This window comes from Tetrao urogallus (genome assembly GCF_951394365.1).
Source record: "Tetrao urogallus genome assembly, chromosome: 10".
Lineage (NCBI taxonomy): Eukaryota > Metazoa > Chordata > Aves > Galliformes > Phasianidae > Tetrao > Tetrao urogallus.
The window spans coordinates 13,292,511-13,316,584 of record NC_136823.1 but is presented as its reverse complement, the minus strand read 5'-3'; the positions used below and the strand labels follow the sequence as shown (position 1 = coordinate 13,316,584).

General features: G+C 41.6%; 1 protein-coding gene across 1 annotated transcript in view; it reads right to left on the bottom strand.

Annotated features, from left to right (window-relative positions):
* The window catches only part of PTPRG (protein tyrosine phosphatase receptor type G), a gene marked incomplete at both ends in the record, with an annotated part of 373,823 nt that overhangs the window by 21,693 nt on the left and 328,056 nt on the right, over nucleotides 1–24,074 (bottom strand). Inside the window, 2 exons of the mRNA XM_079540404.1 lie at nucleotides 2,155–2,246; nucleotides 12,020–12,111. Coding sequence (XP_079396530.1) covers nucleotides 2,155–2,246; nucleotides 12,020–12,111 — 184 coding nt within the window. The remainder of the gene's footprint in view (nucleotides 1–2,154; nucleotides 2,247–12,019; nucleotides 12,112–24,074) is intronic.

The window sequence follows — 24,074 nt, the reverse complement described above, 5'->3', positions numbered from 1 at the left end:
TCGTTTTAAGAGGACGGAGGTAGCATTCATAAAATTTACTTTCACAGGCACCTTCTTCATTTAAAAATGAACTGCACACAACACACAGCTGCCAAAAACACAGGAAGAGATTCACACCAAAAAGCAGGCATCATTTCACCCACAGGTGAACCCACAGGTCTGTGAACAATTCTGGCTTCACTCTTCCATCCCATCTCTGTAAACTGTAAGACAGAAAATGAGGCCCCTGAGGTGTCCGCAGGGCAGAACATAAGCAATGAAAGGGAGCTGGGAGGTTGATCCCAACCAGTGACCTTCTTGTTCCTACTCCCTCTCTTCACTGTAGAAGATTTTGTTTAGTCTTTAGGAGGCAGAGACCACAGCGACACAGAAAACACAACTGATGCAGCTATGCTGACTTCAAAGGAGATTATCTAAATTTTGAGCCAGTGGGGAGAACGGAATTCGTGTGCAGTGCAGCTGGAGAGTTTAAGTTCCTGCTGAGGGGACCCTGCGCTCCCAGAACAGGACTAATTGGCTCAAGCCATGTCTCCTGACTGGCAGCTATGGTGTGGCACCCGCAGCAGGGGGCTCTGGGAGAAAGGGAGAAATAGGGCTATTAGAGCAGTGTTTTCCTTCCCTAAAACATGGACGTAAGGTGTCCAACATTTGTTAATAGCAGTGATTTTGTGACAGCTGAAGCAAAGCCAGCTTAAAGCCAGACCAAGTTTACAAATGTGTTGGTGATTATTTTGAATAATTAAATGGTGTAAAACCCAGCTGTGATGAATAGCACTGGGGTCGCAATTCATAAATAATTGAGAAGAGTGAGTTGCATTTGATCATCCTGATCAAATTCTACTCTCTGGAGAATAAATGTTTGTCCTGAATACCATCAACATTGTTAAATGCCTCAATATTCCTGCTCAGCCATCCAGCCAGCAGTCAATTGAACTAAATCACTTTAACACCTTACACATTTGCCTTCCTCATGAATACAAAATGTTTCTAACTTGCACAATGGTTTTTGGGCATCATACAAAGCAGCCACTCTTTATAGACAGTAAACAAACAGCAACGATAAATGTTTTAAATGATCCCATTAAAAACAATTCCCACATACAGTCTTGTCTTTACTGCAGTAAGTAAAGAAGCTGTAGATATTAGGCCACCTATTTTGTTTCATTGCCTTGTTTGTAAGCAGAGCTGCCTGTGTAATTCACATGCTTTGCACGAACACACCTCTTTTTGCTGATGGGGAAGCCAGTATCCACAGCTCCAATGCAATTTCCTGGGGCTCCTCCTGTTTCTCTACACTTCTCAAAGTTCAGCTGTGATTGTGATTAGAGTGAATGCAAGAAATGTCTAAAAACTAGGCAGAGAATACTGAATTCTTAGCATCCGACTGCAGTCCATCCTCATCCTATGTGATGTTTACCATATTTTGGCAGTATGGGTTTGGTAACCCAGTCAGTGCAAATTGCTTTCATGTCTTTGGAATTACTTCCAATTTACAGCATATTTATAGGTCATAATCTGTCCTAAGCAGCTAGTAAGATGCAAATTTTAAAATAGTTAACATTAAGTGAACACTCACAAACAAGCCTTAATCTTTTACTGGAACAAAATAACCAACTGCTCCAATAGCAATGGAGGAAGGACTCCAGGAACCGACAGTGCAAACGGAAGGAACAGCCACTGTTTGGTTTTTTTCACTGAAAACTATTATTCTCTCTCACGTTGAGCACTGTTCTGCTCCTTTTGGGCAAAGGCTAAGTATCTTATTAGCACGACTTGAAAAAACAAATTCTGGGCCAACAGGACTAAAATCAGCTGCAGATTATAAGAGAAATATGGAGTTGAAAACAACTGCTTGCATCTTCATGTTGCAGGCATATAATAAAAACCAAGTAAGGTTCCCCTTAAAGGCACCAACTGTAATAGAAGCCCGCCTCAGACTCTTGCTCTGTGGTGCGGAGAAGCCTTCTGTAAACATCCAGTCCCAGACTGTTCATACCTGGTGGCAAATTGGTCTTTCACTCTTTCTCCTGATGCATTTGAGTATTGCATTTACCTGACATGACAGCATCACACAGATGTCACACAGCTCCTTACTATTAATACACAATTAACTTTAGGAAAACAACATTTTACTAGAGGATCATTAAATCATACCTCAAAGTCTTCTGAGAACCCATGCTGGTTATTAGAATACAGCTCGCTGATGTGTTTAACGAACTGCTTGACTGGAATTGCTTCCATATCATCTGCAGAAAGAAAGAGACACTCAGGGTTGCCATTTGTCTCATATGTAAAATTTCAAGATCCACTCTCAGCTGCAGACTTGGGAAATAAAGTACCGAGTGCTAACACACGTAGATCTGAGTTCCCAGCGGTAGAGCTAGTTCAATATGCAGTAATAAGAAAGCCTGATAAATCTGGACAATTTTGATGTACATTCATATTATATTTCTAATTCTAAGCACTGCAAATATGAATATTGAGTCTATTCCCTGTGAATCTTATTTAAAAAGACCAATTGAAATTCAAGCATTGTTTAGTTCTTGTATGCAGTTTGAAGGTAGCTGTGAAGGGAATGATGAGATCTTCTCTCCTTCCACGCTGTATAAAAAGAACAGTGTAGACCCAAAATAGGAAAGCACAGATCATAATTGCACACAGTAAGTTTTTATCAGACTGAGCAGAAACGAAGACTTTTCTCCTGGAATGGAGGAATTACTAACTTTTTCCTTTTTACACAAAAATGAATCAAAAGAGAGAGAATTTAGCATGAAATTGGCTCTGAGCAAAAGAATAGGGAACATGACACCCACACTAATTTGAGCTTTCTCTCATGGCAGGCACTGTTCATAACACTGAATATGTCTTCCTCTGGACCACTTGTCCTTGCTCACCACGGTGCAAACGCTACCCCGTATTCACTGATAAGTGACCCGCAGACATTTTCTCAAAAGAAAGAACCTAAATGCTTGACCTGAACTAAAGACAGAGACCATTTCTAGCACCTATGGCGGATCCTAACAAAACTGGAGTGCAGGACGGTTGCCTCATTTCTCACTCTTTCTCTCAAAAAAGGCATAGACGTTGTTATAACCACCGCTGCAGTTGGTAGAAACACTGCGCTTGCCAAGATTCATTAGTTAATATTTTCAGTCTGGCATTTTGAAAATGTAAATTGCTATACAACTGTGATTACTTTCAGCATGTGAAATAATCTATTGCCTGATGGCTACTATTGTCTGACTGCATGATTTTATGGCAACACGCTGGTATTTATGTATCCCATTTAATATTCTTCTGAAGATCACATCTAGTTTATGTTTACTCCCAGTAATTCAGTGATGTATTTTTGCTCCCATTTCGCAGCCATATGGTTTGGTACTACAGCTGCATTATAATCTGGATTCCTTTCCTTTTGAACATCTACATTATGATAGAAAAAATCCAAATATTTCTACAGATACTTAGCAAAATTTAACGATAAATAAATAGATGTGACATTTACTGTATTCAGAGTGAAAGATCTTTGGCAGCTAAAACCCCTAAGCTGTCACATATGCTTTTCTTAGCAAAGGGTATGAAGATCTGTATGTGTAAATGAGGTTCTACTTTGGCAAGAATTTTATAGATCCAGCCCTGACAACCTGATTGCTCTCCAGCTGATGGCAGTTAATATTGACCATGTCATTACTTCTCTACTCTTATTTTATCAGGTAGCGCTCTAGGGTGGCTTTTTGCATCTATTGACATTTTCAGATTTCAATCAGCTCTCTTCTATTTTATTTACACGAGCCAATTGTTCAAGATATGTTTGCAATCTGATCACCTCCCGGTGTAGTAATGCTACTTTAATTAACCACATGCTCATTTGCTGAATAATAAAGAACTCAAAACATTTGACAAGTGTATGTTCCTCTTAGTGAAAAGCTGCAGAATGCAGAAATGCTGCACTTAACAATATTTAAGTGCTAACATTTATTTTGTGCAATACTGAGTACCACCTCATAGCAACATTTGTATTAATATTTTTGATGCCAAGACACTCGAATGGAATGAGCTATACGAGCAGCAGTCAATAGCAAGAGCCTGTAAAACAATCTTTCCTCTCCTGAAAAATAACATCCTAAATTTCCCTGAAAATAGCTTGTGTGATGATAGCAATTTCACACACTGTCACAGGAAAAGATCCATATTTATTATTTTTTCTTGAGTAGTCTAGCCCAGCTGAGACCAACCAAGATCAAGGATTCACTGTAGCAAACTCGAGTGTCCAATTTAATTTTGCAGAAGGTAGAATTTAATTTTAATTGTGATCTGTGAGCCAAAAAATACATTAGAGATAACGCACTCTCCAGTCCATTGAATTCCCACCAATTTCAAGGATGGGTCTGAACCAGAGATCCATGGCAAAATAGGGTTAGTTTTCTTTTATCGTCATCACTGCATGGTGGCAGCATCTCTCCACCTTTATAGTCACTGTTAACTCACTTCTCTGTTGTTCACTACCCTTTATTTTTCTTCTCCCATTTTCCTCTTCTGCATTTTCTCTTCTACATCCACTTTGACTCCCCCCAGAAGCCATAACCCAATGCAATATCTTGCCCCACTTGAGAACATGGGAAACAAAAGGCAAATAAATAGTAAATACTGTTGACATATGAGGTCACTGGGAGACACCGAGCTTACGCCGCTGAAGTTGCCCATAAACTCAGGAAAACCAGGTTGAAATAAATGTAATGTTTGATCTCTGGAAGATTAGTATCAGAACCACAAACGTTAAAAACCCAATAAGCACTCATGATTTCCAGCCTTTATCCTGCTGGAATAATGTGGCCACGCTGACGGTGCAAGGTCTGGCAGGAGAAGCCATCGCTTGAGAGGCCAGGCAACTCTCGGCTGGTCGGGACACGGCTGCCTCCTGGCTGCTTGCCCATCGTGTCCCCTGCTGCTAGTTGCAAGAAAGAAGCCGTAAGACAGAGCCTATTACACTAACCAGTGGAAAAGGAAAGTGTTAATTTGGACCTGGAATTTTCTATTCATGACCTCCAACACCTTGCCCTCAGCCAGGAGCATTAATTACCCAAGCTGCACATGCTTACTTGTGGGCAGTTTGTTGGACCTCTGGTGAAATACATACCAATGTACTCAGTACTCTTAAATGGTATCTGCACTGATGTTACCTGAAGACAGCTCTGACCTTCTCTAAGAAAAGCAACAGATGTAGCTAAATGCACATGGAATATGCTTTTCCTTGCACTTTCTTCAGTCCAAAGGTTAACCTCCCCCTCCAACTTGAAAAGAATAGATTTCAATGACTATAATTCTTTTAGTCGATTGAAGGGACTAATGGAATCCTATAATGGCTAATTAGGAGCCTTAACAGATATTCTGTGCTCATTTCCTTTTGCGTCATATACTTCTTCCCATCCAGAAACCAGAGTGACATTTGATATGGCCTGTATGATGCTTACATTTTGCAAGATCCACACATTCTTCAAAGAGAATAAGGAAATGCTTTAATAACATACCTTCACCTCTAATACCACAGACATAATTATCGCTCTTTCTGGCTTGTATTTAACCATCTGTTGTATCAGTGTAAGTGAAATGATTCTGGATTTACATCATTACAAAATATGAGTTGAATCTGGCACCATACTGGTACGCTGAGATTTCGTGTTACTCAGAGAAAGAAGTAAGACTAGGTGAAAAGGGGCAAAAGTCTCCAATACTTTAAGATAACTACAATATACAAATACAAATATATAAAAAACATTATTAAAAGCAATGTAATTTATAATAAAATCATTTACAGTCAGATACTACTGAAGCTGATAGATGGGGCTATCTTTGAGTACTATCCCAGACAATGAAAACTTCGGTGGAATTCCCATCTTCACTTGCAGGTCCAAGTATCTGAATGGAGTATCACAACTACAAAACTTAAGGGGAGCACAATGCAAATTAGATTTCCTGCTAAAAAGGAGAATGCTAAGAAGAAAGGTGTTTGTTTAGAAAGGATGGAAGAGGAAAACCTTCACTTATACCTCATTTTCTAAGAAGTGGCAGCAGACAATGCAGAATGCATATGCTTTTTTGGATGACAGGCACCTTCAAAAGAAGCCCAAAGTATGCAGAAGCAATAAAGTGAGGACAGGGTTACATTTAAAGTTTGGGCAATTAGCAATCCTACCAGGAAGGATTTTCCTCTACCTCCCACTTAATAAGCTGCCTTTGTAATGTTAAAGCACTAGAGGCCAATTGCAAAAGAAAAATGGAATACTGTATCAGAGATGGCATTTCCACATAATAAGATCTAGGACTCACTTTGACTCGTTTGTAGACTGAGAGCTCACTGGTTGGTTTAGGGGTATTGGAGTGGAATAGACAGTTTTGAGTCCGCAATTAATACAGAAAGTCAGAAGCAAAGCTCTTCTTCATATTACCTTGCCCAGTTTGGAGTTTGGCAATCTCTGAAGGCTTTACATTTGATGTGCAGAAGACTTGGTACGAAGATTCTCTCATGTTTTTCACAGTGTGTATAAATTGTTTTTCCAACTACTATCTTATGCACTCTACTAAATCTAATATACTCCTTATATCTTATGCCTTAATTTAACATGAAAACTTATTCCACCTCAGTCCAACAGCCATTCCATACGTACTAGATAGAGGGAAGGCTTGCAGATCTATAGCAAAATCCTGCCTTTACGTGCAGTACTGCAGGAGAAGTAACTATGTGGAGTGCAATTCCAGCAGATTCATCTCCACAGCCAGTAATGGGGCATTCAGAGCCCAAACTTAGATAGGATCCATGCAGCTGTATCAAGCTATATCAGACTGCACACCACGCATAGGGATATAAAGCCCTAATATGTCTGTATCTGGTGCGTCTCTAGAAAAGCAGCTGATCACAAAGAATAATGCAAAGATTAATAGCACACCCTTGGGTGAAATGTGGCCCCAGTTGAAGCCGAGGTTATTGAAAATGTCCCATCAAATTCATTGAGGTCAGGCGTCCACCTCTAGAGAGAGGCTTAGAAAAAGACCTCTGTATCTACAGACTGTAAGCGGACTCTGAAATGCTCACATTTACAGGGACCAAAAACTTCACATACAGCTCAGATTTTGGCACTGATTGAAATTGAAATTGAAATGTTTAAGCAGGCAACTCCACTGCCAGCTCGTGCCCTAACTCACGCCAGTACTTGACTCTACAAGTAATCCCACGCATAAAAATGGGAGGTGCCCCACTTTCTTCAAAGGATTTTAGACTTAATGCATTTGAATTACACATATTTATACAGTCACAGCCTTTAATTCTGCAGCACATTGGCTTTTCTTGCTTTACTATTTAAAATAAGGATGCAACTGAAGCCACTGTATTTCATTTGGAATAATTAATTTTTCTTACTGATCACATTGCTTGCTGCATAACAAAAAAAGCCAGGAATATAAGAACAGTTTTATTTGTATAACATGAGTATCAGTTGATTTATGATACAACAAAGTCATTTAAAAACTCTTACTATTGAGAAGGTCTTTGCTTTCTGTGGAGTTCGTACCTGCATACATACTAAAAAAGCAATACAGTAGGTTTGGATGGAATAAGCAGTGCAGTAGGAGCTCAGAGCACCTGCTGAAAGTGCTCTATAGCTGGCATCATCTTGAAGCCAGTGACCTCATTAATTTAGAGAAATCATAAATTTAAATTTATAATCTAAATAAATGTCATTTAGATAAATGAAGATAAATAATAAATTACCGAGAGTTAATTAGTGGGGATACTCTTCCTCATTAATGAAGACATTTTTGTAGTTATTTGTTTAATCAAGCATTGTTTTTAATAAAAATGTCTTTCAGTGTGAGAAGACACACAAAGCTGTAAGTACACCTGAGTGTCCTGAAGAGGAAGGAACTCTGAAAGAAGAACACAGAATCCTTTTCTGCAAGATAATTACTGACTTGGTTATAATCAAGTCAAATGAATACAAGGGCAAATTTCTGATAAAGGAGAGACGTGAAAAAGCAGAATATGAAAAATCACCTGTGTAATACTGTAGCTACATTCATCTCTCTTGCTTCAAGATCTTATCTGCTACAATGCTATTAGCTATGTGTCAGTCAGGAATATAAAGATGTTAACGATAAAATTTTATATGTGTCAAAATAAGAGCTCAGTTTAAATCTGCTTGTACAAATCTTAGATCAGGCTATCATTAATTATAAATGCAATAGCAATATATTTTTTTTCCTTTAAGCAAAAAACCAATTTCAATCCAAGAGAATGAAACAATGAGAATTTTCCATTAGCACAGACATTAAACATGATCTTATTTGATACTGCCTGCTAAGGAGCACAACTCCAATCTCACACATATGCATTCTCTGGTCCCAGCTGTGCCATTAATTACATATACCTATTGCATTTAAGGTTCAAGCACACGGATGTGTAACTCTGGAGCTCTCTGCGGTCCAGCATGACAGCTCTCTGAAAAGGATCTGCTCACGTTCCACGTGGCCACCATAAAAATGTGTTTGGGTGATTCAGTAAACACACGAAGCCTCCATTACAAGTACCACTATTAGATTGCTACCAGGAGCTCTTCTGTCCAGTACAGGAGCAGAGCTGGTGACACGGAAAAAAGGAAGGTGAACGTTCCTTAAAATACGTTGATATTTTCTTGGCTCCAGAGGACGGCTGTTTGCAATACTGCATTCATGAATTTAATTGAAGCTGAAGAGAAGCACAATTCACAATATGGTGCTGGAACATAAATCCGCAGGGAGCAGAAAGCGGGTGAAGTCTTAAACAGCTGAAGAACACTACCTCTGTGCTCAGAGAAAAACTTCATGCCCTTGAGAAACAAGTCCTCAGCTGCAGTTAGCACGTCCCTCTGTACCTCAGCAGTCCCTAGCATGGTGACTTACACAGTCACAGTCCCTAGCTCTGCTCCTCTGCCTTGGGATGCACCTTGAGACAGCCACATCTTAGCGAAAAACAGTGAGACACCAAGGCTCAGCTGGGAACCTGCAGTTTCCTTGTCAAGTGAGATATCTCTTAAGAACTATGACTGTGTTTCTCCCACAGATTCTACCACTAGTTATTTTAAATATACTAAATCAGAAGCTCAAATACTAGTAAAAAACAAAACAAAACAACAACCCTAATTTACTGCAATGCAGTATGCAATGTGATCCAAGCACTGGGAAGTGCTTCTGAGTCTTGCAGTCTAGACACTGCTGAAAGGACTGGCATCACATCTGAGACATTTTACTTATATTAAAAATGGTGAAAGACATCTGGAACAATATGCTAACTGAACCAGCTGCATGGGCCAGCCGCTCTGTTCTTTACGAGCTGTGTTTCTCTGGACTGTTTTTTTTTAATGTAGAATTTTGAGCTTTGCCTAGGTGTCAGTCCTCACCTATCTCTGTACTGATCTCAGGACAAGTCCTGCTGACAGCAGAGCCTCAATGCCTGTTGTGCCCATGGACTGGGAGACGAACCTGGAAAGCCACAGCACGTTCCAGAACAACGCATGGACCAGAGCAGAAATGCTCTGAACAAACGACTGGGGGAGGTTGTAAGAGGATTTGGTGCTTATTCCAATGTTTGATACCATCTACGATACGCAGAGGGGCACTTCTGCACTGCTATCATGGAGCAGGTTTTGCAGTGAGAACAAAGGAGGATTGATAGGAATGTCTTTTGTTTTGCAGCATGTAAAACATACAGATTTGCAGCTATGGTGCTGCTGCTATTCCTATTCAACTTGCCCAGACCAAGTGCTGAAGATATCCATACAAAATAATGTACAGGTTGCCAAAATGAACTGGGTATGTTGGGCAAAGAAAAGGGACATAGAGAAATAATTTTGTTTAGCTGAGTTGTAGGGATGGTTCAGAATTCTGCCATTGATTATAGGTATGTCAGACAGGCACAACACTTGCGTGAGTTTACATTTACTCCTCAGCTGCAATATCCAGTGGTTGACTCAGTTGATGATGTCTCCTTTGTCCCACGTTTCTCTAGATGAAGTAGTGTAGATAATTATGAATAATGATAATGATTTGGGTCTCAGAGCAAATTCACACAGCTAACCACATGCCTATGGGTGATGTGGTTTCATGCACAATAATCAAGCGTGCAAGCCATGGGAAGTGAAGTAGATAATGAATAAAACCATTCCTTTACAAAAAGACTTTTTAGATTTTGGATCTGAAAAGTTGTGCAGTGTACCCCCTGGAAGCAGCCAGCAGATTGGCTTTACAGTTCATAGATCTAAGGAAATAGAGGGTATGTGTAAGTAAGAATAGAATGTAGCAAAGAAAAAAAGAATGAAAACTACTTCTGAGTATGCCAGCAATGTCCACAGGGCAGAGCAGAGCAGAGCAGAGCAGGGCGGAGCAGGGCGGAGACACCAGCATCACCTCCAATACCCCTAAAGCTGCTTCAGGACATCACTGTGCCCAGGATCACGTATGGGCCCAGGATGAGCCAACCCCAACCTGCCCAGCAGTCTCCAGCTGCATCTCCCTGCATGCTGGGATAGGCCCTGGCCAGTTTGTAGATGTCTTTAGGCACACTGCTCTGAATCGCCACCAGCATTTCTGCTTGCACATAACTCAGAGTAGAAGTTGGTCCACTGAACTGTATAGGTGGTAGATGCATGGTTCCACAAGGATCTATTCCAATATCATTTTTAAGGTTGTATTGTCTAAGGTTTCACAAGCTAACAAGATCACTTCAAAAAACATGCTTTTGGGGAAATGCCACTTATATTTTAATGTTGCAATCCATGTAGCAAAATAACACTTTCTCACATGCTTTGGCAGCTTCCACCAAAAAATTCCAAGGGCTTATCAATTCATCAGTTGCAATTAGTTCAAAGGAGAATTTTGTTATTTAATTTTTTTGAAGAAGTTTCAGTGCTGCTCCTATGCAGGAGCAGCAGCTGATGTCAGAGAAGAGTATCATTTAGCAGTGAGAGTATTGGGGGAAAAAGGTTTCTTCTGGATCTCCAAACATAAGAAATGTTTAGGAGACCCTCAAGATATTTTCAGGAAGTGTCTCCCACCTTTGGAAAAAGGCAACATAGCCGGAATTTATGTTTACTAACTTTGAGCCTTATTATAGGCCAGCAGTACAGGTAGCAGCTAATAAACAGGGAGGCACTTCCAGAAGGCACTTCCTTCCACGGTGCTCACACCAACAGTGTAAATTACAGAATATGACAAGAAATTCAGAATACCACCTTGAAGTGACAAGTACAAACATCTGATGGGCTGAGGTCAATCCAACATTTTGGGTACATTAATCCCGTGCATGAAACTAAGCAACATCAAACAACTCAGTGGCTGCAAAGGCCATTATAACACCGAGCTGTTCTCTGTCATCACTGCTTAAAGGAAGCTGGATCCTTGATAATTCCCAGTGGAAATGCCTCATTAATAGAATACAGTGCTAAACCCTGCAACCAGCTTTTCTCTCGACATAGCCGAGGGGAGAATTTGACCTTTGATAACTTGATTAATACCAAATTAACAGATGGTTTTGAACTTCACTCAAGATTGTGCGCTTATCCTTGTGTCTTGCTTTCCTCTCTGAGACTCAGCAAACACCACCTCTGCCCACATCAGAAGTGGGGGGCAAACGCCCAGACCTGAAGCGAGCAGAGGAGCTGTGCATTCTTTGTCCCCAGCCCATCCCAAAGGAGAGGTTGGTTTCACTTTGAATGCCATGTCTTGGTGTTTTTAAGAAGTGTTACTTGCGCTTTTGACATTTCACAAAGGTTATTCTGAAATTTCTATTAAAACAACATGGGAGAGATGCCTATGGAAAAGTACAACATTGGTACTCACAGCCCCATTACAAAGCACCTTCTATTGAATGCAGCAGCATCAATACCACTATTTTTTTTTAACACACAATTCATCACAAGCACAACCTTCTCTTTTTTTGTGTAATCAAACAAGACTTAAAATAGCAAAAATATAGGGATTAAGTCCTCCTTACCTGGAATAGGTATGATGGGAATACTTTCATTGGGGACCACACGGGGTGAGCTGCTGTCTTCCACATAGAAATGGGCAGTCTGAAAACACTTTCTGTTAAAGGAGAAAAAAAGAAGAAAAAAAGTTCACGGTGTGAAAAAGCCCCAAACTTTTGCACTTTTGGCTTCTCCACTTCTGCTCCATACTTGCAGATGTTACAGTTTTAAAACACCAGTAGACAACATATTTGAGTTTTCAACAGTTTCAATTCTAATTCCAGGCTCTGGTGTGCTCTAATTCATTGACAGCTGACATCCACCCACCATAAGTGCCACTGCAAATTATTCTGAGGTACCACTGGAAATGAAAGTATACTCACAGAAGTCAGCAGTTGCAAAACAGGTTTCAAATACATCATTCAAAAACTGCACGAGAATTGTTCAGCATACAACTTAAGCCAAATCCACCTAAGACACAACATTTCCAGGCAACATACTTACTTACTTACTGTAAAAGTTTCTGCTGTGTAACAGTGGATAGATGGTAATACAGCATCTTTAACTGCTGCATGTCACAAAAGTTCTGCTGTAAAACTTATCCTTCAGACATTACTATTTGTATTATAAAACACTGGAGCCACATAACCCTCACCCCATCCTCCTCCTGCGAGCTTGTATTACTACAGAAAAACACGACAGACAAATTGCTTGGGCCCCAGGACTCATCACTGAAAAGGCCCATAAAGAATAGGAGAACTTAAATCCACCTGACTTTCTTTACCTGTATTTAATGCAAAGCAGAGAGCACAAGCTGGTCATCACAGAAAAGGTACTGAGCAGAATAACATGAAGAGATCCGAGGAGACTCTGCATGGTGATGTTAACTGAGGCAGGGTTTTCCAACACCAGCGTCACTCCTCATTGCTGACTTAATGAGCTGCTTGAGGCTGGAACTGAATATTTAATGAGCCTTGCTTGGTCTGAGCAGCTATTGTGACAAGAGAAGGGTCTGCTCTCATCTGTCAGGGCGCTTAACAATGGCTTCCCATGGCAGAGAGATGCCCCTCGCAGCCCCTAATGAACTGCTCAACACCTGGGCAAAGTTTGCAGGCGACCTCCGAGCTGCGCCTTTTGTCAAGTGTGCTGTTTCACTTGCTGAAGCGTATTTGCATGGAGTGGCTTACAAGTTTCTGCCTTGCAGTCTGCTCCTCTGTAATTTGGGCATTGTGCTCTACACAGAGAGCCCACTCTGCAGAGCCGGCTTTGCTGACATGGTGCAAGCAATTTGTGCTGCCTTTGTTTCCAACATCTATACGTGCCAGAGAGCGAAAAAGTTGCTGAAAAGCAAACCACTCTCTTAGGCAAAACCAGAAGCTAAAATAACCATGGGCACTTGCTTTCTGCTTTCTATGCGTTTGTACTTTGTTCTACACAATCACAGCACTTTATAATATGAGCACATGCTGCAGCAGCACAAGTACAACTTAAGACAATACAGAAGTAGGAAAGAGCGTCTTTCACAGCATGGAGTAACTGTCTCATAGCAGCTTTCTATTTTCAGACACGGCGTCTTGCATTGTGCTGAAGTTAGTTATTTAGTCAGTATGCTTTTGTTAAGAAACACCATAAGGTGAGTTCACACATGAGGATGCAAGATGTGCAGGAGTCTCAGCATTTAAGCACCACGGTGAAACTGCCCTCACCACGCTTGCTCCCCGTTCTCATTTTTTTTGGCAGCCTTTATTTTGGACAATGCACACCCTGGGGGCACACAGCAGAATAAATCAGTCACACAGAAAGAAGAAACTATGAATATGAAACAGGCAAAACGTTCCTGATTTTGATATATTTGGGGCTCTTTCCCTTGAGTCAATGCAAGTCAGAAATCCTTGAACTGCTTCTCCTTGTAATGAAGGCCTTAAGAAGGTGTTTGATAAAAGGACAGACCTTTACTTAGGGATTTACAGGATTTTTTAAAGCTGATGATGCTTAAGAAAAGCAATTATTTTTTGTAATTTGCTATTTTAGACTCTGAGAGACTCTGATAGGCGACCATTATGGTTTTTTAATGCAGCCATAAGATAGCTTTTCCTTAATAGCTTCAAAACATGCAATTGTATTGCATAATCACATGGTGTGATACTGTAAAGCCCATGGTGGTGATAGCTGAATACCCAGAGCAGCATATCTCTGCTGAGCACAACACTGGAATAACAACACATTAAATGAATATTTTACACAGTAAAGTTTGCTGCAATCATTAATGTCATTAACAATTCTGTATTTTATGCCTTGTAGACTTTCTGTAGCTGTTTTTGAAAAGACAACCACCACACAATTTGAATAAAGGTTTTCTCAGTTACAGACACCACACTAAAGCACACCCTTATACACACACATCACATAGCATGCCAGATACTGGCACGTTACGTGAACACATGCCTCACAGACTCCTTTTTCAACCTGCTCACAGCTGCTCTAAGTTCTCCATGTTTACCCCTGAGCTCACTGAACGCAGCCTGCAACGTCCACACCCCTGGTGACTCCCCCATTTCTGAGGTTCCCAGTGACAGTGTGAGGCAGCACTGATGGGACTAGGCTTGATCCTGACAGCAGGACAAGTGGACTAATCTTTAAAAGACCTTTTCCAAGGGGCTCCACAAACTCACTGCATGAGTTTTCCAGCAAGTTTTGCTTACTGGACCTCAGCCTTACTCTTGCATCTCTCCTCTGCGCAGCACCAGGAGGGAGCATCCATCCAAGGGTGCCATGCAGATGTCTCCAAGCTCTTAAGTTTGGGTTATGGCCATCTTTCAGCCTGACTAGCTAAGCAGTTGCCTGGATCCAAGAGGAGCCTCTTGCAAACTCATCGAGTTCGCAGTAATACATACAGATAGCTGGGATCCAATCTACAGGAAGCCATGTCAGAGAATTCAGTATCTGCCTTCTTCCCCGGTTCAGGCTGCTGCTTTCTATTTCCTGGCACGATCCTCTGCCCATTACCCTTCTCCATATACAAACCTTAAGTGGCAGCAGTTGCTAAGGCTACAAGGCTGCAGTAAATTTGTGTGTCTATGGGAAGAGCTGCAAAAAAGTACGGATGAGAGCAGAAAATTGCTTGTTTCAAGTCACTGGACAAGCGGCCATAGAGAGAGGTGGGAATGGATGCAGGGCTAGACAAGGTGTAAGTCTACAACTGCTTTCATGATGAGCACTTCAGCTTGTAATTTCTAACCTGTGTGTATACATGTTGGGATGTTTGTGCCCGTGTATCCATTTGCTCAGAAAACCAATAGAGCAGAAGGAAATAGAGTTGTTTTTTTTCTTCCTACAGAAGCAGTCCTTACTGAATGAGCAATCTGGATGTCAATAGCATCCATGATGATTACAATTTTAGCAAGTGAAACACTAATTTTAGAGTAATCCTACAAATTCAGCATTGGCTGAGGAAAAGGAAATCACAGGTTTGATTTTTTACTTCCAAAAGATTTCAGAGCCCCCCCATATTTTCTGCACCATACCAACGAGTCAGTTGTCTGAAATACGCCAGTGTGCAGTGAAGCACACCGTTTTCTCTAGCCCCATATGCTTTTTTGGCTCCTTTTCCCTAGGGTACAATAACTGTGCGAGATTGTGGCGATCAGACACACAATTGTCACATATGGACAGAAAGGCAGAAAGTACAACACTGCGAGATTAGCATCTCTCTGGAGAAGGGGCAGAGGCAGGGGCTGGAGAGCAAAGACAGCTTTAGGGAGTGCATCCCCCTGCCCAGAGTCTTTTTGCAGAGATACTGACAGCGCTTTATTAAAGCAAACCAGCAGAACGTTAAATGCAGAGCAGCAGCACCTTATTATCACACTGCAGGCAAAAAGAATATGCCGAGAGATGGTCCTGATTAGCTGGGTTAGATGCTTGTTCCATCTCCGCTGAACAGAACAGCAGATTAGCTTCAGTGAAAGAAGAGATGTCTCGTGAGATTTTGACACTCCAAAAGGGTTTCCTTGGTTATTAGTTAATAAAACTCAAGCAGCTTCTCCTTTATACTCATCTAAAAGCGAGAGAGAGAGCCAGATCACACCACAGCCTGAAAGCATGGATGCATTTTATTTTCTCGTAGAAGATAATGCCTTTGTGTTTAGTTAATTTTGCCTCCGGTACAAACACACAGCGTGTGCTGCAGTCCATGAGGGCTGGGAATAGCTCGGAGGGCAGCATTTGGCCTTTGCTCCATGCACTCAGCCTTGCAGCATCCCCTGATCCATGCTGACAGGCGAGGGACCCGCGCTGCCCAGGAGCAGCTGAGGCAGAAGGAGAAGCAGCAAGGGATTGCTGTGGTGGAGCAATCAACTGCCTGCACAGTGGTTCACTGGCATCATCAGAACAGCAGCTGAACGTGGGAAAATATCAAAGAGGAATGCTTTGCTTTCTGGGGACATCCAAGAGCTGTGTCCTTCCTCACACGCAGAAGTGAGTGGCATGGTCATCCATCACTTGCACGCGAGGGATCTGCTCTTTCTTTCCATAGAAGTTTCTGTTGGCTGGAGCCAATGTGTATTCTCTCCCCAAGGCTACACAGATTTATTCTTTATTTCTGTAATAGCACCAAGGAACTCTATGCTCCTGGTTTCTTTGCAGCTACTCTATTCTTGGGTCATTACCTCCTAAAGCATGACCAATTTGGGGCAGATGGCTCAAAAGGGTCCTGGATGCCTATTCACTGTCATCAGTGCAGGGCAAACCTTGTCCTCTGGGTACCCTTCTTCCAGAAACAGCCTCCCACAGATGGGAACTCTGCAGAATGTACATTTGTTAATGAAGAGGTGCTGCAACCACCCCACTTTCACACACAGCCTCTGCCTTGTGGGCAGGACAGACTGAGTAGAAGTCAAACCAAGACCTACAATGGACCTCCGTACCAGGCTGCACTGGACACGGCTCGCTCTCTATTGAATGCAACCTGGATACAAGCATTCATCCACCATGCCACTCTATCCCAAGGGGGGCTGCAAGTAACGACCAAATAGCTACAAAGACAGGAAATTATCCCTTTCACTACCTCTGTGCATTCATTCTCACTTTCAATAGAAGAAAAGATGCTTCAGATTCTCATTGAACTGTTTTGCATGTTTTCCAGGAGACACAATTAGGATTGGTTTCTGCTGGCACCAAAAACAGAGTATGTATGCAGTCAAGTGTACTGGTAACACATGGCTCTGCACTTTAAACTAGCTTCACTATTCCTTGGCAAGCATTTGTCACTGTCAGAATTGGCAATGACTCCTCAGAAAAGAGCCGCAGACTACGAAACAACAGAAGCGCTGCAAATCACGACCATGTCACCAGCGGAGCAGTGGATGGGAGCCTGGACAACAGCTGTCTGCAGTCTGCACTGCTCTAGCTGGGGTCATCAGTCACTGATTTTTATGAGCAATAAAACTGACTCAAGCGCTCAGAAGAAAAAGAGAAGAGAAAACCACACAGAAAAAGCTGATCTTATGAATATGAATAAGTGAGCAGCATGGAGCACTGATACACTGTTCATTGTATCAGAGGGACATCTGCATTTACTCTTTTTTAGCCAGAAAATGGCTTATATTGCTCCAATTTTCTACAATTATTTTCCTTCTCAGGTCTTAATGCTTAACAATCAGAATCCAAAAGCTTTCTACAAAAGAACCTGTGCTGTGCTGGAACAGTAACAGTGTGAGGGCTGACTGAACTTGAGCTATGGGAGGATATCCAGAGCAGGAATGCATAAAAATTAGGACAGCAAAGGAAAGGTGATAAAGATGGAAAATTTCCCTGTGATGTTCCTGCATCTCCCTCCTGAAGCCATTTGCCTTCTCCCCAACAAAGCAATTTCTGCCTGTAATCTTCTTGAGCAGTGCTACGCATCATACAGATATGACAACTTGAGAGGTCTAGACAGTACATGGGTAGATTTCAGAAGTTCACAGCTGCCAACTCCTCGGCAGACAGAATGGTGAGAAGGAGGCTGCCCCTTTCAGAGGGCTTCCTCTGAGCAAGGACAAATGCTTTCTCACACCAGTGAGCTGTGGCACACCAACACACAGTCCCATAGAAGCCAAGAGGCTCCAAATGCTAAATGACCACCAGTCCAACTGTGCACAGTTTAACACAGAGAAATAAAGACAAGAAATATGCTGGGAAAAGGCAGATAGAAAAAAAAATACAAAGGTGGACAAAACTCAGAGACTGTATTTGGGATGAAGAACACAGTGCTGGTACAATTCTCCATCTGAAAAACTAATCTGCAAACAAGGCAGGGGATTTTTGACACAGAAAGACAGCTAATTTAATATTGACGGCCTAAGTTTGCCAGCTGACTGCACAGCTCTCCACGAAATTAAAAATCCTCTTCTCCCTATCCTCTGAGATTTCGATGGCAGCTTCCTGCACCAGAAATACACAACCATTTAAATCACGCGTGGTACTGAACTCAGACATGATGCAAGGAATAATCATTTTAGAAGGCTATACAAATGGCTGAAGAGTCCCAAAATGACAACACGCACCAAGAGGAGCTGCTTTCAAGTCCTCCCCCCTCCGTCAGCTCTGTGACCGGAAAGCACCCAGGTGGCCAGTGTAGAAAAGCACTTAGAAAGCTCTTTAATTGCAAATTTTAAGTGGATAAATCTTAGTTTAACTCAGCACAAACATTTTCCACGCTTCCTTCTCCCATCTTCCTGTGGTCCCTGGAGAATGGCAAAGGCAGTCGTGAAACCTTATTTGTGATGACACTTGGCCCTGTAACACTTGGTAGCTAATTACTCTCCTGGTGACCTCTGACAGGGCTAGCAGCTTCAGACCTTCCCTCCTGCTTTAATCAATACTCACAACAGCTGTGTTGGATACACTCAGCAATTTTACAGATGACTGAATGGGTTTACTCATCAGTATTTTCTACTGCAGGAGAACAAGCTTCCTCATGGATGCCTCACCATTCAAATGTTTATGTCTTCAGGCAAAAGTGGGGTAGAGAAACCTATAGGTGGTATCTTATAATCATTTACAAATTAGGTATGTTTTTAAAAACCAAAGGGAAGCCTGAAGTATTTATTTTCCACTCTCACACTCAACTACTTATTTAATGCAATATTTGCGCCGCAAAACTAGAAAATCAGAGGAAAACAAAGACAAGCCTTTTCCTTAGGCAGTTCCTATAAGATGTGTACTTCCAATGCCCCAAACACAATGTAATATTAAAAAGGAACCTCAAACTTTCTCACCGAAGGAAGCTAAATTTAACTGAGTGAAGAGTTGTTCTGTAATCATAAGAACTGCAGCAATCAGAGAAGATTGCCTCTTACTAGAAAGGAGCTTTTAGTAGCACCTCTAAGAACACAAAATTGGGCATACTTGATATTATCATTTCAGGACATGAATTCCCTTTAGGATGAATCTCAGGAGAAGAAAGAATAAAAACAGAGGGTAGCACGCCAGGAGGTTAAAATGCAGGTATTTTTAATGCAAAGTGTAATTCATCTGGAGGAAAACTGTGTTATAAGAAGCACAATATAGACAAGATCCCAGCTAAGACAGGACAGCAGAAACTTTGCTTTTGTTTGGAAAACTCACCTAATCCCTCAAAATGGAAGAGCCCTGCTTTTCCCTTTGCAAAAAAAGTTATTTCCTTCCTTCAAATGAGACATCAGGACATTTAACTGAGAGGTATTTTAGGTATCTCAAGCCACAGACTGGAACCTAACATAAAACAAGGATGTGCTAGCAACCTCAGCACAGATTTTCTGTTCTGAAGGCCATGCCCATCTTCAGGCAGAAATGCCACAGTTTCTTAAATACAATGAAAGGCTCAATGGGAGGCTCTCTCATCACACATACCCACTTGCACCTGGACTAAAACTGCATGGGAGAACTAGGAAGATTTCCCAACGCTGCTGAACGTACTTCATGCTCAGATTATTTGGGGCCAGGGGAGAATACTGAATGTGTGATTATTTCCTTCCTCTTTTCATCACCGTGTATTCAGAAGGTGGGCCTTTTTGCACTGTCCTTTTCAAAAAGAAATCGCTACTTAAATTTTTTTAACGTTCTATTTCTTGACTCTGTTTAGAACACAATTAGACACAGAACAAAAGGACACCTTTAGAAGCACAGCACAAAGGAAAAGAGCAGCTGGCACGAAGAGCAGAGCAGCAAATTATTTAGTACCTGGGAGATAATGAGAATGCTGAAAAACGCTCCCTAATGGTAGTGCTCCGCCACAGCCACGTCCGTCACCTCATCACACTAATACGGACAGACCGGGTGGCAGCCAGCTGCTCCTCCCTCCCCACCAACTCCCTGAAAGCAAAGATTTGTATGCTGCCGAATAATAAACCTGGACAGAAGTCTTGAGGATCATTAATCTCGCTATCAATCAACCCATTTGGAGATTCACCTCTTGCTGCTGTTGGTGCTAATGTGGCAGCAACTCCAGAGCTCTGGGGAAGTCTGGAGTATGCATGTCTGAAGAATTGCTTTAATGAGTTTCTTGCATTCAAAGGTTAACAAATGTGATGAGGAAACACAAACTTCGGAGACAATAACATGCCCTGCTCTTAAGCAAACCGCTGAGAATACTGCACTGTGCATTCTGCTCCAGTATGCTGAATACATCTCTAACAAGCTCTGCAAAAACACGAGAGTCAGACCCCAATGACCTGTCTGGGATGCCAGGAGAGATGCAGGCACGTAGTGTGAGCTCTGACTGCTCCAGCGCACCTTAGCTGCTGAGCCAAGTACCTTGGGCATAGCCCTGCACAAACAGGGGCTATGCTGCAGGGAAGCAAGTTGTATTGCCCGAAGTAGAGCTCTGGTCAAACTGGGTATAAACATAACGGTATAAACATATCCACTGGGTTCCCTTTGCTAAAGACATCAGACCCACATCAATTAACAGATTAGCATAAAATGACCCTGCATCAGTAGGATCCATGCATTAGCATTTGCATTAAGCACCTCTGTACTTTTGCAAGCGTGTTTCTAAAAAACAAATAGTATCAACGATAGCAAGAACATCAAACAAATCCCAAGATAATATTATAAGAAGAATCAAATGAATATCCCAAATTAGTATGCAGTATTAAGCATGCTTAGGCATAATAAAGCAGCACATAAAGTAAAAACAATGCATATTTTAAATTACTATTTCCATAGACAAAATCAGCCATAATAAAGAAAATCTAGCAATACTGTAAGTAACTAATGGGGGCATAATCCAGTACACCATGTGGCAGAGGGGAGTACCAGGATCATCCTGTAATACTTGAAACAAAATGAGAAAGAGTTTCTTCCTTCAAAAAATTTATTAAGAGAAAGGACATCTTTGAAGCTTCAAGCCTATGGCTCATTCAAAGCCCCTTGAATTTTAGTGTCAAGGAAACACATTTATTGCACAGAGAGAATCAAAGCACAAGGCATATCAGAGACGTTATCATGAAGTATATTGACAGACCCCCAATTATAGAGAAGAGTCAAGAACTGAAAAATCACAAAGCAACAGATGTAGAAGAGACTTTGCTTTTAAGAAATCATTCAGAATCATTCTGAAGATAGGAAACGCTTTCATCCTCACAACAAGCTCTTTTTCAGTGTGCATACACTTGGGCAAATAAACCACTGTTTCCTGTTGTCTTAATCAGTGCGTGGACACATCTAATAACAAAATGAGTCATGGGGAGGAGAAGGTTTGGTTTCAAGATAAAAGTTCATTGCAAATGAGAAAAACAGAAGAAATTCAGTCAACCAGTGTTAATCATCAAATCCCTTAGCACCAGATACTGTTTAATATATTTTCTACTTATAGACTGCTCTCCGTATTTGCATGATTTCCAAAGCTTTAATCTACCTTTTATTAAGCTCTTTATAACCTTTCAGTGTTGACAAGTGTTGGACTGGAGGAAAGAAGAAAAAAAAACCCACAAGAATGGGAGTTTGCATCTCAAGAATACTTATGGATGCTTCTTAACATATAAAGAATGTGCCTCAGCACATCAGGCACCTGCTCAGAAGTCGACATGGAAATTAAAAGCAAGCTCTTGTCTCCATGTTTTCTTTTCTTTTACAGCATACAAAGTGACACAGCTGCAAAGGCAGGCATGGAGGAACATGGTAGATGTCTGCTCCTAGGCAAACTGCTCAGTGCTGACACCCCTACCCAGTCAGGTTCATTTCAAGGCTACTGTTATCTATACATTTCATTTCCATGTTCTCAAGTAATCTTTGGTGGGGCTTTTGCTGCCATTAGTGCAGCAGTGAGACAGCTCAGGAGAGGAAGAAGAGCAGTCCTCCCCACTGTAGATGTCAGTAGATGTGCACGAGTAGACCAGTAAAGATTGCTCCCAGTCCTGACTTGGGCCCTGCTCCCACCCCAATTATTTCCATCTTTGTTGGTAACTGGGATCTGTAGTAATAAGCCTTCCTATTTTATTCTGATAGTTTAATTCAAGGAGTTTTGTGAGCTAAAAATGCTTAAAATGCAGACTAAACAGCAGAGTATTTTGCCACTATTTCTGGTAGTTTTGTCCCAGACATTTGGTTTCAGATCTGTGATTTCCTGTCGAGAACACACAAGTGTGAAATACTTGTTGATCCGTTTATTCATTTGCCTCCTGGCTGATCATAGCCATTTTGACAGAACAGACAAATTGACTTGCTCCGTGTTGTTTTTTCACATGCTTCTCCACCAGCCTGCAAACACCGCCCGACTCCACAGATGCTGTGTTTAGGTCTTCCTCACTCCTGCACCCTCATTTTGCATCCTGCACCCTCACTTCCTAGGCTTGCTAAGCATATTTCTCACAGTACTCAGGATGTCTTAAATTTCACAAACTCTCACCATAGCAGCTTCCGCAACTCCATCTGCCAGATGAAAATGATCCATAATATTTAGAAAAATTCTTTTTGAACCATTCATACCCAGTGAACAATTTACATCACTCCTTAGGACACCAGACATAGCCGCTGGCATGGATGCTCAGATACGTCTGTGACAATTGCACTTGGTTACTGCAGCAGCATTTAACCATTATCTATGACACATCTCAGCAAATCATCTATTTTTCCAAGTCGTGAACAAGCACTGCAATTTGGAAAAGGAATGACAATGTTCCCAAACATCCTTGCTGAGGAAATGGCAAATGTAGCTGTAAGTGGTCAGGCAGAGCCCTGTAACATCAGCCCAGGTTATTCAATGCAAAGTAATTTCAGCGGGCTAACGAATGAGTCACTGTTCCCAGGCAGACGTGTAGCAGAACACAGTGCATCTAAATGATATGCCCTTTTATTTCAAAACATACGGACTCCCTCTGGTTTGTTTAGACCAATGGGATGCAGCATTGCCAAGATAACGTGGAAGAATGCAAGCTTGGCATGACATAGTAACTAAATGTTGATAGAAGAAAATTATGAGACATTTATGGGGACAGGTCCTAGGCTCCAAGTGATGCTCTGCTCTTGTATTGCCCCCATGTAATTACAGCAAGTTTGCTTACAATTTGCTGCTCACACTTCTAATTGGATTCCTGCAAAGGGCAGCTTGCTGTGCCACGAGCTTGTCACTTTACCCGCTCTATCTCCGAACCACTCAATTAATAATAAATTCCATTTATTATAAAAGCATTTGTTTCAATGTATATGATGCTATCAGCAGCCATCTCATTAATATTTACTCTCACGAAGCAACCTGCTGGTGGTAAGGTCTCAGATACAACTAGTAACTTTAAAAGAAGAAAACACATGTAGCCAAAAAGCCAAAACAGAGCATGAGCTGTAACAAAACATCCAACACATATAAAACTAACTCCCACACAGAAAGCCCAGTAAATACAATAATGCTGGTGGAGAGTGATGACAATGTGCAAGTTCATTCAGTCACCACAAAAATGAGGTGTGAAGCTGCCAACACATCTGTCCCTGGGGTGAGGAGTTGCTGTCTGGAGCACCAAGGAGAAATGATGTTGGAAGTGCGGGAGGGGAGCATTCCCACACTGTGCTGTATAACTGATGAATCTTAACCCCTAGGCTAGGGGTACACAAGGAGCACAGAGATGG